The sequence below is a fragment of the Caloenas nicobarica genome, chromosome 7 (assembly GCF_036013445.1).
Source record: "Caloenas nicobarica isolate bCalNic1 chromosome 7, bCalNic1.hap1, whole genome shotgun sequence".
Lineage (NCBI taxonomy): Eukaryota > Metazoa > Chordata > Aves > Columbiformes > Columbidae > Caloenas > Caloenas nicobarica.
This window is the reverse complement of record NC_088251.1, coordinates 30,088,968-30,104,342: the sequence shown is the minus strand read 5'-3', so window position 1 is coordinate 30,104,342 and position 15,375 is coordinate 30,088,968. Positions and strand designations below refer to the sequence as shown.

At 41.7% G+C, this 15,375-nt stretch overlaps 1 protein-coding gene across 1 annotated transcript in view; it reads right to left on the bottom strand.

The window, feature by feature from the left end:
• Positions 1 to 15,375, bottom strand: part of GRID1 (glutamate ionotropic receptor delta type subunit 1) — a 516,801-nt gene that overhangs the window by 500,420 nt on the left and 1,006 nt on the right. The window contains exon 2 of the mRNA XM_065639013.1: positions 13,907 to 14,062. Within this exon, the coding sequence (XP_065495085.1) occupies positions 13,907 to 14,062 (156 nt within the window). The remainder of the gene's footprint in view (positions 1 to 13,906; positions 14,063 to 15,375) is intronic.

The following is a 15,375-nucleotide window of genomic DNA, read 5'->3' as shown; positions in this document are numbered from 1 at the left end:
TCAGCTGGCAATTCTCATTCACCAGCAACCAGAGTTAGAGTCAAACTTCTACAATATAAAACTTAATCCAGGACCAGCATCCAGAAAATCAATTGACCTTTCTCTATATCAAGATAACTAATATTCTCAAAAAGTTTGCTTCCTATATTCATATTTTTCTATAGAAAAAGACATAAAACAAGTTTTTTGTGAAATTTCATCAGAGAGAATATAATTATGGGGAGAATGGAATAATTCTTTTTTAAGCCAATATATCCATCTTGAGACAACCTTCAATATACTTTAGAACATTTCAAGCAATTTTATCAGCATTTAGGAAGGAAAAAGAATGCCTTGAGGCCAGCCTTGTCAGCAAATATTTCCCATCTTCAGCTTAAATCTCAATATTATTCCAGATGAATGCATTGCAAGCACACTTTTTTAAAGCACTATGAACACTCTATTACATTGATGGCCACATTTTTCCCATGTGAGCCGTTTTTTGAAAATATGGATACCCTGGAAATAAAGGTAACTGGTAATTGTTTGGAAAGAACACAGACACACTTCATACTAAACAACCTTTCATTAAGAAATTCCAAGGACATTTTTAAACTTAGATTTACGAGACCAAAAGCAAAGTATACCCACATTTGCCTCTCTCCATGGTTTCATGAAGATAATGATTTTGTTATATCTGTTAGAAAACTTTCTGGCCAAGAGCTAAAATAATTTGATGTATTAAAAAAAAAAAAAAATCAATATAGCATCGCCAGAAATATTTTAAAAATAAAAGAGTTGCAAAGTTCACATAAAAACAGACCTTTTTTCCAGAAGTGATTTAATTTTGCCTCATGCATGCTTATTTGAGCTTTAGACCAGCTTCCTCAGCTAGTTTGCATTTTATCAACAGTATCATAAGTTTTTCTATCAATTCTCAAGCTATCCATTAATATTGTAATAACATGCTAAATCTTGAAGATCTCACTTAAAATCCTCAGCTTCAAAGTGCATTTTCCAAAGGCCCTAGGACCTATGACTATTTCCTAGTTAATCTAATAATCTGACAAGCTATTTGCAAATCATACATTCAAAGTAACCCTGAAGAGATGGAGATACATTTTTAAAAGACAAAACTGTCTATATCCATATATTTATTTGCATTTCCTGAGTCAAATACACCTCAGCAACAAAGTAGCTGGGAACAGATTTAAATGGCAAATTGACACAAGCCTTCATTTTGCCTTAAGGCACTTCCCAGGGGCACTGGAGCCAACAGAGCCTTTCCACAGCTGTCACTCTGCTGTTTTACAGTCAAAGAAATTCCTCCTATTTCTTCTTCAGCCTCAGAAACAATGCTTTTACCTACTTAGTTCAACAAATTGTCCCAGGAATTTAACTGAGCAATGCAGGCTCATGCCTTTTTCTGCCCCAATCATCTTGTGACTGAGTTTACCAAGTTAAAGTGTCATGTGTAGGTATGATACATGTTTTTCTCTAGGGCCTTGTACAGCACCTCTCTGGTCTCATGTGCTGCATTTTACAGTGTACAAATTTTACAGTTAACTTACATCCCATGCACAGGTTTTGTACGGAGGTAAACTACACCCTTGGGTGACTAGTAGTGCTATTTCTTAAACATATACACATACACACACACACGCATATATATATAAAGACAACTTTACACATTATATGTCTGTCACAAGTTACAGACTGTAAGTTTTTCTCCCCTGCAAGCCCAAAAGAACATCAACATTTCAAAGCACACTTTCTCTTTTTAAAAACATGAAAATCAAAATAATCTGTGTCACTATTAATTACCCCACATAACAGCTTATTCATTTATTTCTCTGAGAAAATAAATTTCTGAGCCAAAACATCACACACATCCTGCTCCAAGCCTTCCTCTTACAGCTTCCTTTAGGAGATGTGCCACTTCCACTCACTCAACACAACCATTCATAACTTCTCAAGGCAAGAGACAAGACTCCAGTTTACTAATAATCTCTGAACAGGCCAGCAACAGTAAAAAAACAGTTAGCAAGATTAGCAAAATCCAGTTTAGAGGCCCATTCTTCCATGAATGCAGGACATGAACTCCCACCTTTGATCAACAAACTTTATTTCTTGCATACCCATCAGGTGCTTTTCTGCATGTTGGGCTGCCTAAAGGACAATGTCTCTTTGATGAAAGAAAACAAAAAGGCATTAAAATTATGACAACACATAATCCGCCTTCTATTTCATGGACATTTTATGAAGTATTTTTTGATCAAATTACCATTTTAATCTGAAGGCACTTAATTGTCAGTGTTGCTAGAATGCCCTATATCAAATATAAACGGTCACTGTTGCAATTTCTTTTTTGCATTCTTGATATTTTGCCATTCTTTAGAGCTACTGTAATGCTCTCAAGGAGTACCTCTGGCTTCCTGTCCATGTGTGTTCTCCTTATGATGTCAGAGATACACAGCTTTAAAGATTAAAATGTAAAATAAAATTTAAAAGAGAGGAAGATTACTTGTCATATTAATGAAAGTAGGATGGGAGACTTACGAACCCCAGGCTCACTGCAGCAGGTAACACAGAAGAACCTGTGTGAAATTTTAAGGTTTCCCCTGACAGTCACTGAAAGGTAGTAGGTCTCCCAGAGACACACATTTCATATCCATAATGCAGTTCCACTTCTTTTGATGTAAATGCAAAAGAAAAAACCTTTGTTTTCTCATGTAGATATAGTAGCCGTTTACAAACCTTAGAATATGCTCAGAAAAACATCTGTGTACTGCTGCCAACAGATGCTGTCATCATGATTATTGAAGTGCCATGGAAATAGAATAATCCAGCAAATCACAAAAAGCATGTTCATAAAATCTATTGCATTGAGCAGTAGCAGGGGAGAGGGAAGTATGTGGGGAACACCATGCTACAAAACAAGAGAATACAGGTAAACACGACATCAGAATTTGGAGAAATAGTTCACATTTACAAATCTCACTAGGAAGTAGAATTATTAATCTGCTATCCATATAAAATGAGGCATGGCTGGAAGCGGGGAGGTGGTTCTGGCAAGGACAACCACAGACAGGAAAGTATATGTCTCACCAGCTAGATGCCTTTGAGAAACCAGCATTTCGGTGAAGACCCCAGGCATAAAGATACCAGCTACAACTATATGGTCTCCGATTTGGCAGTAAGACACTAAGAATAAACCAAATGGACACAGAAGGAAGCCCTTCTTGAGATAAATCTTAGGTTACTGCAAGAAAAATCTCAAGAAAGACAGCAAAATGCCTTTTGAGAACTAGGATTGCAGATTGAATTCAGAAAGAATCAGGCATCACTCATCATTGCATTGCCCAGATGACTCTGAGTTTTAGCCGACATTATGTTTTATTTTTAAGCAACAGTACAAAAGCAAACAGGACACACCATGGTCACAAAGATGTAAACTGCCCTCAACACATGACACAGTACGAAGCCTTTAGAAACCTGTTTGTGAACCAATCTTGCCACAGCAATGCCACTGCCATGGGCAGAGAAGGGAGGAAAAGCTGAGTCCAGCTGGACACCACTGCAGGCTGGCTGTAATCACGCTTGGCAACTGCACTTGTGCTTGCCTGCGCAGCTGACCCTGCAAGCATCCAGCCAGGGGCACAGCAAGTCCCACCGGCTGCCGAAGTATCGTCACATATCTAATGGGTGTGCTCATTCACGGCTGAGGATACTGCTGGTCTAGAAGCCTTGCTGCAAGACTTTCCTCCAAAGTATTTCCTAAGAGTTACCACACACAGCCCACCAACTCCCTTACAATTTGCTGAGGTTTTTTTAAAAGGAAAAGCTAGGTAGTGCTGAAATGTGAAATTACTTTTGATGCGGACTATACAACACTTTAAACTAGATATAGGCATTCTCATTTCAAGCTGACCCAGACAAGTGACTTTCTACAAGCAGAGTCAACCTCAACTTCTGCTTTCCCCATCTTGTCCTGTGAGCATACTTTGAAAATGCCTTTTCCTCTCTCAGGAAGGGAAGTGCCTGCCACAGGATGACTTGCAGACTGATTACTTGCTAATGCTGTGGCTCTCCTGTCTTTCTTCAGCCTCATTAAAAATCCAGGCCCATACTGTGCAAGCATCTCGCTCAGACCAGAGGAAGCTCAAGCTTTTTCTCTATTTGGGTCACTAAGTCCTACCTATATGAAAAACATGGTTACTTCCACAGTAACTGAAGTACTTCATGACAAAAGCAAGCTGAAAGAAAAGAAAAATATCATTTCAGTAAAAATAAAGCAGGTAATCGGTTTGTTCCCTTTGCGTACTTCAGCATCCTAGCCCTCTGTGTTTTGACCTTTGCAGACATCACATCCTAAGTTCCTTTTCTCTGAGCCTCTCAGCTAACTGTGCTCATTCCAAAAATATCCTCAAGTAGGATAGAAAATGGACAAAATATCAGTCCTTTAGATTAAAATGCAGCTAATATTCCACACAAGACAATGCACAATTTATACCAGAGTTTTCTTTGGAGCTCTAAAGCATTTTTAAATAAAGCTAAAATTAAGTCAAGCAAACACACAGAAAAGACACTGAGGGGCTCTGTCTCCCATAAACCAACTTGTTCTTCTACCACCCCAAGTTTTACCTTTATCCAGGAGCACAGAGCTTAAGAAAACAAAGGGCTATGGAATTGCTGCTCTAGATCATCACACAGTTTCTCCACTGAAAGTATTACCAAGCAGCAAATAATTGGTATTTCCTGAAGATCAAGTAATGGTATAAAATAGCCATTTATTCCCTGACAAAGACAATTCTCATTAACTTTACAAACATTCACTTATATGGAAAATCCTTTTATTCACATTCTAAATAAGAACAAACTAGATTGTAAATGAGATTTTGAGGATATTGAAAGTATTCTGTCAGCAATGCTACTAGTTAAAATCTCAAAGACTCAGGTAAGTTAAAAAGCAAAGGATTAAATGACTGGACTGAGAAACAAGATACATAATGAGAGCTTGGACCCACTGGGAGATTTTGGTTTGAGCTTGTTGTATTTTTTAAGAGACAAAGTCATTGCTTAGATATTATTCTGTTGAATATAGGAAAAAAAAAATGTTTTCTTACTGTCCTTTTACTCCCTCTATGAAAGGTTGCTAAGGGAATGGTTCTCAGTAAGGTCAAGCAGTAGAAACCCTGCTGTGTGTTTTAATGCAGCCAAACACCACTTGAAATTAATGCCTCTTGGTTCTTTTTACCTTTAAGCACTGGCTGTTAGTGCTTTCCAGTACTAATTCTTACTGTGTATGTGAAAATATAATATCATACCATATGCAAAAGAGAAAAAATGGATGGGCATCAAGACGCCACAACAGGGTCAAAGGAACAGACCTTCACAAAAGCGGGTCTAGCATAGACAGCATCTTTCTGATAAGACAAACCTTTCAGGCTGTAAAAAACGCTCCAGAACCATAAACCTGAACTCAGTTTCAAGCACAGCAATCAGGTCTCCAAATTATAATTAAATGCAAGCTACTAGGAAAAACATAAAAGAAACTCTTTCAACGCACTTCTCATTTCAGATATTTATTGCTTTAAAGTTATGTAAATGAAAGAAATCTTAGTGTATTAGCATATCATTATTATCTGCTTTGAAATGATTACAGGTCTACATACGATATAAAATGAGGCTCTCCAAAGGTTGCATGCTATTTAACAGCCTCACTTCAATTTTCTCATGGACAAGAATCCTAATTACCAAAGAGCTACACTAAGGATCAGCATTAGCTGCCCTGTTTCCTCAGTGAAGAGTGAAATGGAAAGGATTCTCTGGATGGTATCTAGATTTTAACTTCAGAGCTGACATGTTTTTGTGTAAGGTAGCCTGCATAACTTGTATGTGCCCTGTGCATAATATGTTTCATTCCTTGGTCTGAAACGTGGCCTCTTTCAACATGCTTCCAAATGGAAAGAACCACACAGAATTTCTCTATGCAAGAAAAGTCACTACAAGCTCTATTACGTAAAAAACCTGTCAACATGCAAAGTCGAACATTTAAGCCATTTTTCAAAATAATCAACTCAAATATCTGTAAATTATAGAAAAATCTCTTGCCAGAAAAGCAATAGCTGTGTAGGCCATTTCCATTCTAGCAGGGCACTTCCAGATAAACAAAGACATCTGCTAGGAAAAAAAAAAAAGAAAAAAGAAAAAGGAAAAAAAATATATATATACATATATATAATTATAAGACTCGCTTAGCAGTATGATTCCAACAATGCATTCTAAGTAATTTTTTTCTGAGGGGCAAATTGAAAAAACATCTCTAAGCATGAGATGACAGAGACAAATAAAGACACAGCAGGAATTTCCCTCAGAGAGAATTTATTATGAATAAAAGTATGAAAAACATTTCGGTCTTTGCCTAAAAAAATGAGTAAGAGTTGACTACAGTTCCTCTGAAATAGAAAGAAGTTAAATCCCAAGTAACTATTTCAGCCACGGTTTTCATCTTATGGCCAAGCACTATTGTAGTTGTATAACTGGGTTTTGTTTTGTTGTCCTTCCAGTAAATAACTATGGCAAACTATGAAGAGTTTTAATAAACATAATTATATCCCCTTTGTTCATAGAATGTGTAGTTTTAACTCCTTTAACTGTATGGCTTAGCCGTAACATGATAAATCACATCAAAACATGAAATTCATCTCATTCTGCAAGTATGAAGATGCAATTTAAAAGGTAATATTTAGATAGTCAATCCTCTAATCATCTGTAGCTGGAAGATTCTGAACACAGAAAGACTCAAGGCATATTCCCTGCTCGACACATTTTAGTAAGTCTAGCAATTAAACTATTTGCATGAGATATATGGGCATGCACGTATATGCATATATACAGATTGGGTTTCACAATTTAAGATAATTTTCTTCAGCCATTATTTTAACTAGATCAGGCTAAGGTGGTTTTGGGTACTCATTCCATATTTACAGATCCTCCTCCACAGTAATGACTGAGAAAAGCTAGCACAAAGAACTCAGAAAATCATTTTCTTCAAGAAAAAAAAAGAAAGAGAGAGAAACAAAAAGAAATATTTAACCCTGAAACACATTAGCTAATACTTTTATGAACACTGCTTATTTCTGATCTTTTGGGATAATTTCTATAATTTCTATAATTTCTAGTATGCTAGTTAATGATGTAGCATATTTTCTATAATGAAATCCTAGAATAAGAAACACAACTGCAGCTCCTTGATAAATAAGCAGGATCAGCAGCAGGATCAGTGGGAAAGACCATTAGGTACTGAAAAAGAATTGTAGCCTAACCTGCAGCCGCTCTTGTGTATGAGACTCTTAAAACAGATGGGTGGCCCACACCCAGTGTGGAAATAAAGGTATTAGCAAGTCTGCATATTAGAAGAGAGAGAAGAAATGAGCTTAACCTGTTATGCAGATGGAGACAGAGGAGAAAAAAAAAAAAATCTTTCGGACAAAATAAAAACCTTTTCACTGCAAAGCATGAAAATAACATGGGACTTGCTGTCATCCTGCAGAAGCCAGAGCTGAGGCACCTCCTATGCAGCCACTGCCCCACAGCCAGCCTCTACCAAGCTGAGCTCCAAACAGGTCCCATCCATGCTCTTGGTGTTTCCACAAATAAACCTTTTCTACCCTGGGGTGCTAAGCTGTGAGCCCACAGCAGCAGCCCCTTCTTCCCCCGACTCCTCACTCCCCGCTGCACCCCATCACACAGCACTGCCCGCAACTCACATGGGGCAGCTCAGCCCCAGCCTGAAATTAGGGGAGACTCTGCAGAAGGAGTGAATACAGCCAGGATAGAACTAACCCAAGCACACCCTGGGGAAAAAAAAAAAAAAAAAAAAAAAAAAAAAGGCAGGGATGTGTTTCAGGGGGACTTCCTCCTGAAATTAGGAAACATTTTGCACCTGCAGTTAAACTGTGACCAGAAACCAAATAGCTGTGGCTACAAAGTAACAAATCGCAAGTGGAATGAAACAACAAAACAAGGGTCGGTTTGGATGTTTGCCCACAGTCTGTAACCTGCCTTCAACTCCAACACCACACCGACTGCTTTATGGGCTGGTGATTTCCTTTCCTTCCTACTGAAGACATCTGCAGATCTCTCCTTTCAGCATTTAAAAAAAAAAAAAAAAAAGAAAGAGGAAAAGATCAAGAAATTGTTTTCTTCAGCTATGCAAAACACTGTGGCTTATAATACACTGAACCATGCAGCTATGGAGCATAAAAACACAAGCACAATGAGGTGACAGTGTCACAGATGTCTTCACTGTGGCAGTCCTTAACAAGTCTTGGTCTGGTCTCAGAGGGCACAAGGAGGTAAAACTGTTAAGCACATTCACCCCACTGAGCGACAGCTTTTAACTGCACCAGATTAGTAGAAAAAACATGCAGTTGCACAGCAAGACCTCTCTGACTGTGGGAGGGAACCCCTACCTACCCTCTTTCTGGCTGGTTTTGAAAAAGTGTTGAAAGTTCAGATTAAAACTAGAGAGGGGGAAAAAAAAAAAAGTATGTAACAATATGTGCTTTCTGGAGAGCTCCGAGTTCACCTGTCAAAAACTTCCCAAACAAGATGCCATATCCTGACAAAAACAGTGTGAAATCTGTGTTCAAGCAAACCATGGAAGAAGAACAGAGAGAAGTAGTTACAGGACAATGAGAGGCTCAAGAGAAACCACTGAAGAAAAATTAATTGGTGCTTTATTGAGATAAACCAATCCTTTGCAATTCTGGCAGATGAGAATGTTCTATTATGTTTTACATTAAAAATCTAGGTACAGCCTGTGATTTCTAATTAGACACCAAATTCCCCAATCCAATGCAGTCAAATCAATAAAGCTTCATTTTTAAACAAACTAATAACCTGTATACACAATATTTTATGAATTTTCATCTTATTTTTTGTTTGCATTTGTTAGGCTTCCCTTTCCTTTCTCTGTACTGTTCCATTCTGGTATTAAAATATCCCAGCTCTTAAAAACAACAACCTTGAGTTCTAAGGCACATGAAACTAGAGCTCAACAAAATGTCTTATTCCACATTTACACAAAAAAACTGATCTGCCATAGCCTTATATGGTGCTGGATCTGGGCTTATGCAATGGCAAGGGAGGGGTTATCACCATGACCCAGGGATGTCTGCTCATGGTTGTTGTTAGTCCTTCCTCTTCTATATTTAATAGCCACCTGAGTTTAAATTCTTCCAACACAGAAAACAGTTCTTTACCAAAAGCATTAAGTCTGTATTTTGCCAAAACCAGGATGCACTTCTGACCCATCTGTGGGTTTCTAGTCAGGGACACTTGCACTATCTTGAAATGAAGTCCCAGGTTTGCAAAAAGACCTATGTGTAAAAATCCCAAGGCACACACAGACACACAAACATACTGTTACTCTGCTCCTCCACAGTTCCCTTCCACTGGGCAATGCGCATATAACAAGTATAGATCTGCTTGGGATTTTGGTCAGGTAAATAAATGCAAGAATAGCAATGGAGCCACTGAGTTCCGTTCTCCAGGTCTGTATTTAATCTTAGTTATCGACACAATCGTTAGCTTATGCTTTCTCAACAAATAAAACTGTTAGAAAGAAACTGTGGTAGTAACTTGAAATACACGTGCTGAGCCAAGATAGTTAAAGAACTATGCCAAGTGTGTGTCGTTACCAGTCCTGCAAACTATGATAAGAGATCAGATTCACTCAATGGTATCAACACAGACATTCAAAAAATCAACAGCTCTGAGCTGTCCTGAAACCACAGCAGCATGCATGGGACTGACGATAAACCCATTTATGGAACACCATTCTTGCTCTCAAATCACATTCTGATTTTCCAAATTTGTACTGGCTTCCAGAGCTGACAGCTTTTTAACATCAACAAGCACACACACAAGGCTGCTTAAATTAGAAACAATTCAATTGAAATTGCTATGCAGAGACAACAGCAAGTTTCATCTCCAGGAAAGCTCCATAGATGTATAAGTATCATACACTGAGAAACAGGGTTTTAAAGTTTACAGTTTCTGAGTAACTATCTCCTTTGATCCCTCCTCCAAACAGCAGTACTAAAGTATTAGCTTTCCTGTGCTCTGGTTTTGACCTATGGCCAACTATTCCCCCTCCAAAAGCAACATTTTTAAAACTTACATGTTAGTTTTGTTTGGTTTTTAAGTTTAAATATGCCACCAAAATCCCAATTTGAACTGAGCACTTTAGTGTTTCTTATACCTTTGATCTTATTTGAATCCTTGAATCACAAAAGTTTACCTCAGTACTAGCTTAAATACACACCAGACACAAAATATTATCTTACATCTCAATCACTTAGCAGAAACTGAGCATACAGCTCTTCTGGAAGCAAGGATATAATTTAACACCGTGCTTGTGATTTGAGCTCATTTCCTTAAAATCATATGAAAAGAACAATGATTGCCCGTGTATATTTTTTCCCATGACAGTGAAAAAACATTTTTTCCCTCAAGTAATCGCCAGGTACATAAAAGCAATATGCTACAAAATGTAACAACTGCATGCAAGCACAAACAGACAACCAAGTCCTATGTTATGCGTACACCAGGGCCTGTTTATTCTTTACTGTTACATCGCTTGCCACTGGAATTGCTGTCACCCACTTGCCACACACGGTGTTACAGCGTATGAGTTTGATGGGGCCGAAACAATCTCTTTACTTATCAGCACAACAGGAACTTGTTTCTGCAACATATGTTAAAACGAAAGACAAAGATGGAACGCAATTTACACTTTTTGTTAATTACTATTCTCTAGCACCTGACACAACCATTGACACAAGTGTTCATCAAGTCTTTGAAGAAAAAGGATCTCTGAATTTTAATTACCTATTTCGGCCACCAGAAGCTATCATAATTGTGCCTTTCTCTATCTGAAGCATAGTCCCTAAAGTGGTTTGTGCTTTTTTTTCAAAACCTTACAACATTTCTCAGCACCTTCCAGCATTGAGAACTACTCCACTGAAGTTCTGTTTCACCTTTAGTTCTGCAAATGCACTGCTCCTACTGAGAAAACCCTACAGTTACTACTCTTCTGTGCTTCCTACCCATGCAGAAGTTCTCCAACTGCACAATAAATGACAGGTCAAACATACGTAAAAAACTCTCTCCATTAGTAATTAAAGTCTTGTTACTGTGTAACAGACCTTGGTACATGGAGGGATGACTTTCCATAATTTTACCAGCACAGTTATCATTGAAATGAAGAACCTTGTTTGCAGCACTCTTTTTAAAGGTCTTAAGGAAAAAATTACAATGTCACCTCACAGGACTGTACGAAAGACACCTCAAATAAAAACAATATTTGTGGTTGGTTTGATTGCATGAACTATTCTGGCAGTAGCATCACTATGGTCTATTTTTATTCCAGGTTGGTTTTTACTATAAAAAGTTCCATCACTATGAAACTAATGCTTGCAACATTGATTTCCATGGTGCTGCTTAGAAAGACACTGCAGAAGAATAATGTGGATGTCAGGGCATTTTATGTAGCAGCAGCAAGATTCTGCAAGCAGTGAGGGCAGCAGATTTGCTCCAGGTTATTTTGACGATTATACACAATATTCTACCAAAATGAGCAGTACATCCATACACTGCAATACAATGAGATTTTGAATGGTCGGAATGACACCAAGTAACACTGGGCAGAGAGGTACCACTCAATAAGAGTAGCACAGCAAGTTGCACATCCCGTGGATCATTCTGTCAGCCTGTCATATAACAGTTTCAGAAGTAGGAAATTAAATCTTAAATAAAAAAAGACCTGACCTGGACCAACAAAGCAAGCCAGGAAATTGAACAGTCTGATACTCTTCTCTCAGCTCCCCCACTATGGCAAGGTTTTACTCACAACTAGGATCATTTTGTAGTCCTCCGAAAAGAAGACGCGGTGATATGCCTTAATGAAGTAGTGACAATTTCTCTTTGGAATTGTGAACATTCATCAACTGCTTCCTTAATTCTCCAGCACAAGATCAGCTCATCAAAGAGCAATTCTAATTGCAATGGAGAACATGAGCCCTGAAAGAGCATATTGGAAGGGACAGGAATAAACATCTTTATCTACAAATATTCAGGTAGTACAAAGATTCTGTATTAAAAAGATTTAAAACCTGAGAAAAGTCTTTTCTGTAGCTTCAGCATGGATTTTCAACATAGAAATTTTATTTTCTTAGTAGTCTTTATAAAGGCAATACTTATCTTCAGGTTAGCAAATAAATCAATCAAAAAAAAAATCCTACTAGATCAAAAAGAATCCTCCAGTTGGTCATGCTTTTCTGCTTTCAACAATATTGACCAAAGGGACTCTGTCCACAAGACTGTCAGCTCAGATCCCAGGGCATTCAGAATAGTTTCATAAAGTTTTACTTCTGAGAAGAGACATTGTGGAAGCGATTGTTCAGCCAGCCAACTACTGTCACTTCCATGAATATGAATAAGCTCCAATATAGGACACTGAGCTTTTGAAAATGTAAGAAGATCCAATTGTTCAGAGTTAATCTTTGCCAATAAATCAACGCATCATTATTTAGAGATTTTTATTTTCCTCTGATGTCTGGCTATGTGGGTGGAGTTTTGTTTTAAAGTCTCCTTCTTCCCATTTTCACAAATTTTTCATACTGCCTTGCTTTCAGAGCAGCAGGAGGAATCTCGTTGTTAATGGGATCAGGCCCTTGAAAAGGTATATATTGCTGTTCCTCCTGAATGTGCATGATATTAACTAGCACCTATTCTGCAGAAAAAAGACAGTAGAAGAAATTGTTCAGAGTTCATGAAAATTAGCATTTGGTGTAGTTTTGTAGCCATAATTTGCATGTACACAACCTAGATATAAATACATATGGATTAATGCAAATTTTTGTACAGGGAAAGATTTGCTCTGTGCTCTGTAAAACTAAGGGTAAGGCTGGTGATGAATCATTTTTTTAAATATTCTAGTCTGAGTACATAAATAGCTCTCTGTTTCTAGAATAATTACTACTGAAAAACACAGCTTCTGAAATAACCTAGGCCGTAATTAACCTCGGCTTCATTAAATCACAAATAATTTCTTTTTAAAGTCTTATTTGTAAAGGCAAGTTGATTAATTTAGATTTTTGCAAAGGGAAACGTTTAACTGAAATGATTTACCTAGGTAGCTACTTGTCAGATCTCCTAAATTCCGGGAAGGTTTTCAGCTGGTGACTCGGCTACCTCACCCCAGCCACCCGGAGGGACCCCCCACTCTCACGGAGGGACCCCCACTCTCACGGAGGGCCGTGCTGCCGCCGCCGGCCGCCCCAGCTTTGCCTCCTCTTTGGGAGCGCGGGGACAGATGCGCAGGGAGAGGTGCCGGCCTGTGCCCCGCCACCTCCCGCAGCTGTTCTGGCAAGCGTCGAGTCGCCCTGCCCGGCTCCTTGGCGCCGCACGCCCCCCGCCTCCGGGCGGGACCCCCTCGGCTGCCCTGCCCGCCGCATCCACGCGTGGGCCCTGCTGGGGGAACGGGGACGGCGGTAGGGCCTGGCCTTGCCTCCACAGCGGCGGACAGAGGGGGCACTTGCGGATCCAGGAGCGGCTTGAAACACCCCTGCCCTGTCGCCCCTCTCCCGGCTGCCCCCCTAGCTGGGCTGCCCTGCGCGGCTGGGCAGGGCTGGACACGGCGCCGCAGCCGCCACCGCACCGCGCCGTCCCTCCCCTTTCCTTGTGAGACAGCGCCAACCCCCGACCGAAGAAAAGTTTCCAGCCGAGCGCCAGGACAGATCCGGGCTGCCACCGGTGCTGAAACATCCTCCTCGCCAATGGACCGGGCTGGGACGCTCTCAGCCGCGTCCCATCGCCCAGCCCGCCCGCGCCGTGGGTGCCGCCCCGGTGTGCTCACCTTCCTGCACCGCATGGAAGGGGTTGTTGGCCTCTATGAGCTTGATGGAATAAGTGATTTTCTCACTCTGGAGGATGTCGTCATTGAGGTTCAGATCCGACACCGCCTGCTTGAACACCTCGTCGTCCTTGGCAGCATTGCCTTCGAAAATGGCACCTGCGGGGAGAAAGGTGGCAGAGGGTGAGGAGGGCTTGGCCTGCCTGCTCGCCGCCCCAGAACCCCCACTCCGCCCTGGACCGTGCAGAGCTCAAGCTGGCTCACACGGTGCCAGGCGGAGCAGCTCCGAGGGCAGCTCCGGGGCCACCGGCTGCCCATGGGGCCATGGGTGCCCATGGGGCTGTGACTCACACGTGGGAGGCTGCCACTGGCTGCACTCCCTTGTCCCATGCACCGGGAAGTGCAGCCCTCCACTTCTGCTCCACCGGCATTTAAGGAGCCCTGAGCCCGAGCCACGCCGGGGTGTGGGACTCAACTTTGCCAGCTGTGGGAAAGGGAGCCGGCTTGGGAATGTGACCAACTTTTTGCTCACTGCTTCGCCGTTCCCTGGGTTGCTGCTGCCTTTCAGGCAGCACTTTCATTGAAGCTCATGTGCACACAAGAACATGAAGCCAGGATTTGCGTCCAGTAACCTGGAAGCTTTAATTTCACTGTCCTGTTTATGCAGCTAACGTGAAAACATCTGGCGATGTGTGTTACGTAAGATCCCCTCTCGACGGAGTGCGTGTGTGTGCCCACACCAGGCTACTGCCCTGCTCTGCGCAGCGGTAGGAGATCTTCAGTGCTGGCAACACAACGAGCAAAAAACCGTTATCCCCCAGCCTGGGAAAGTCCTGCTGATTCACAGTGTGCGTGCCCGCGGCTGGAGCCTCCGTGCACTGCCCGTGTGAAATCACAGCTCAACACACTCAACAGCTCTCCCCTCCCGCCCACCGGGCCGCTATTTCTGCTAGGAGTTAGTTAGCAAACACCGCTCGGGCTGAAGTTCGTGCGGGGAGAAGCAGAGGTGACACCGTTTACCCGCAGAAGAAGAGGGGCCAAGAGGGAGAGGTGCGGAGGCTGTTCCGCCCCGTACCCTGCGGCCGAGGCACTTGCCCAAGGCAGTCCCACTGCCTCCCCGCCTCCCCGCGGGGCTGGCCCCGGTGTCACCGGCGTCTGGCCAGCCCTTGGGATCGCCTCTGGGCCGGAGTCCCCCGCTGCGGTCAGAGTTGACCCGTCTCCTTAATGGCTCCGCAATGCTGTTCGCCTTGGCTGCGCCCCCAGGCTCCGGAGGCGAGTGACGCCGACCGGAGCCGCCTCCGCCGGCCTCGGAGCCTCTGCCGCACGGGGCTGCCGCCCCTGCCGGGAAACTTGTTACAGGGCTCGTCCCCGTCTCCCCTTTTCCGCCCCGGGTTGACACGGGACTTTCCTCCCGCTTCCGTGGAACCTCCCGTCGCCAGGATCGCTCCCGCCCCGGCCTCCTCCTTTTTTTG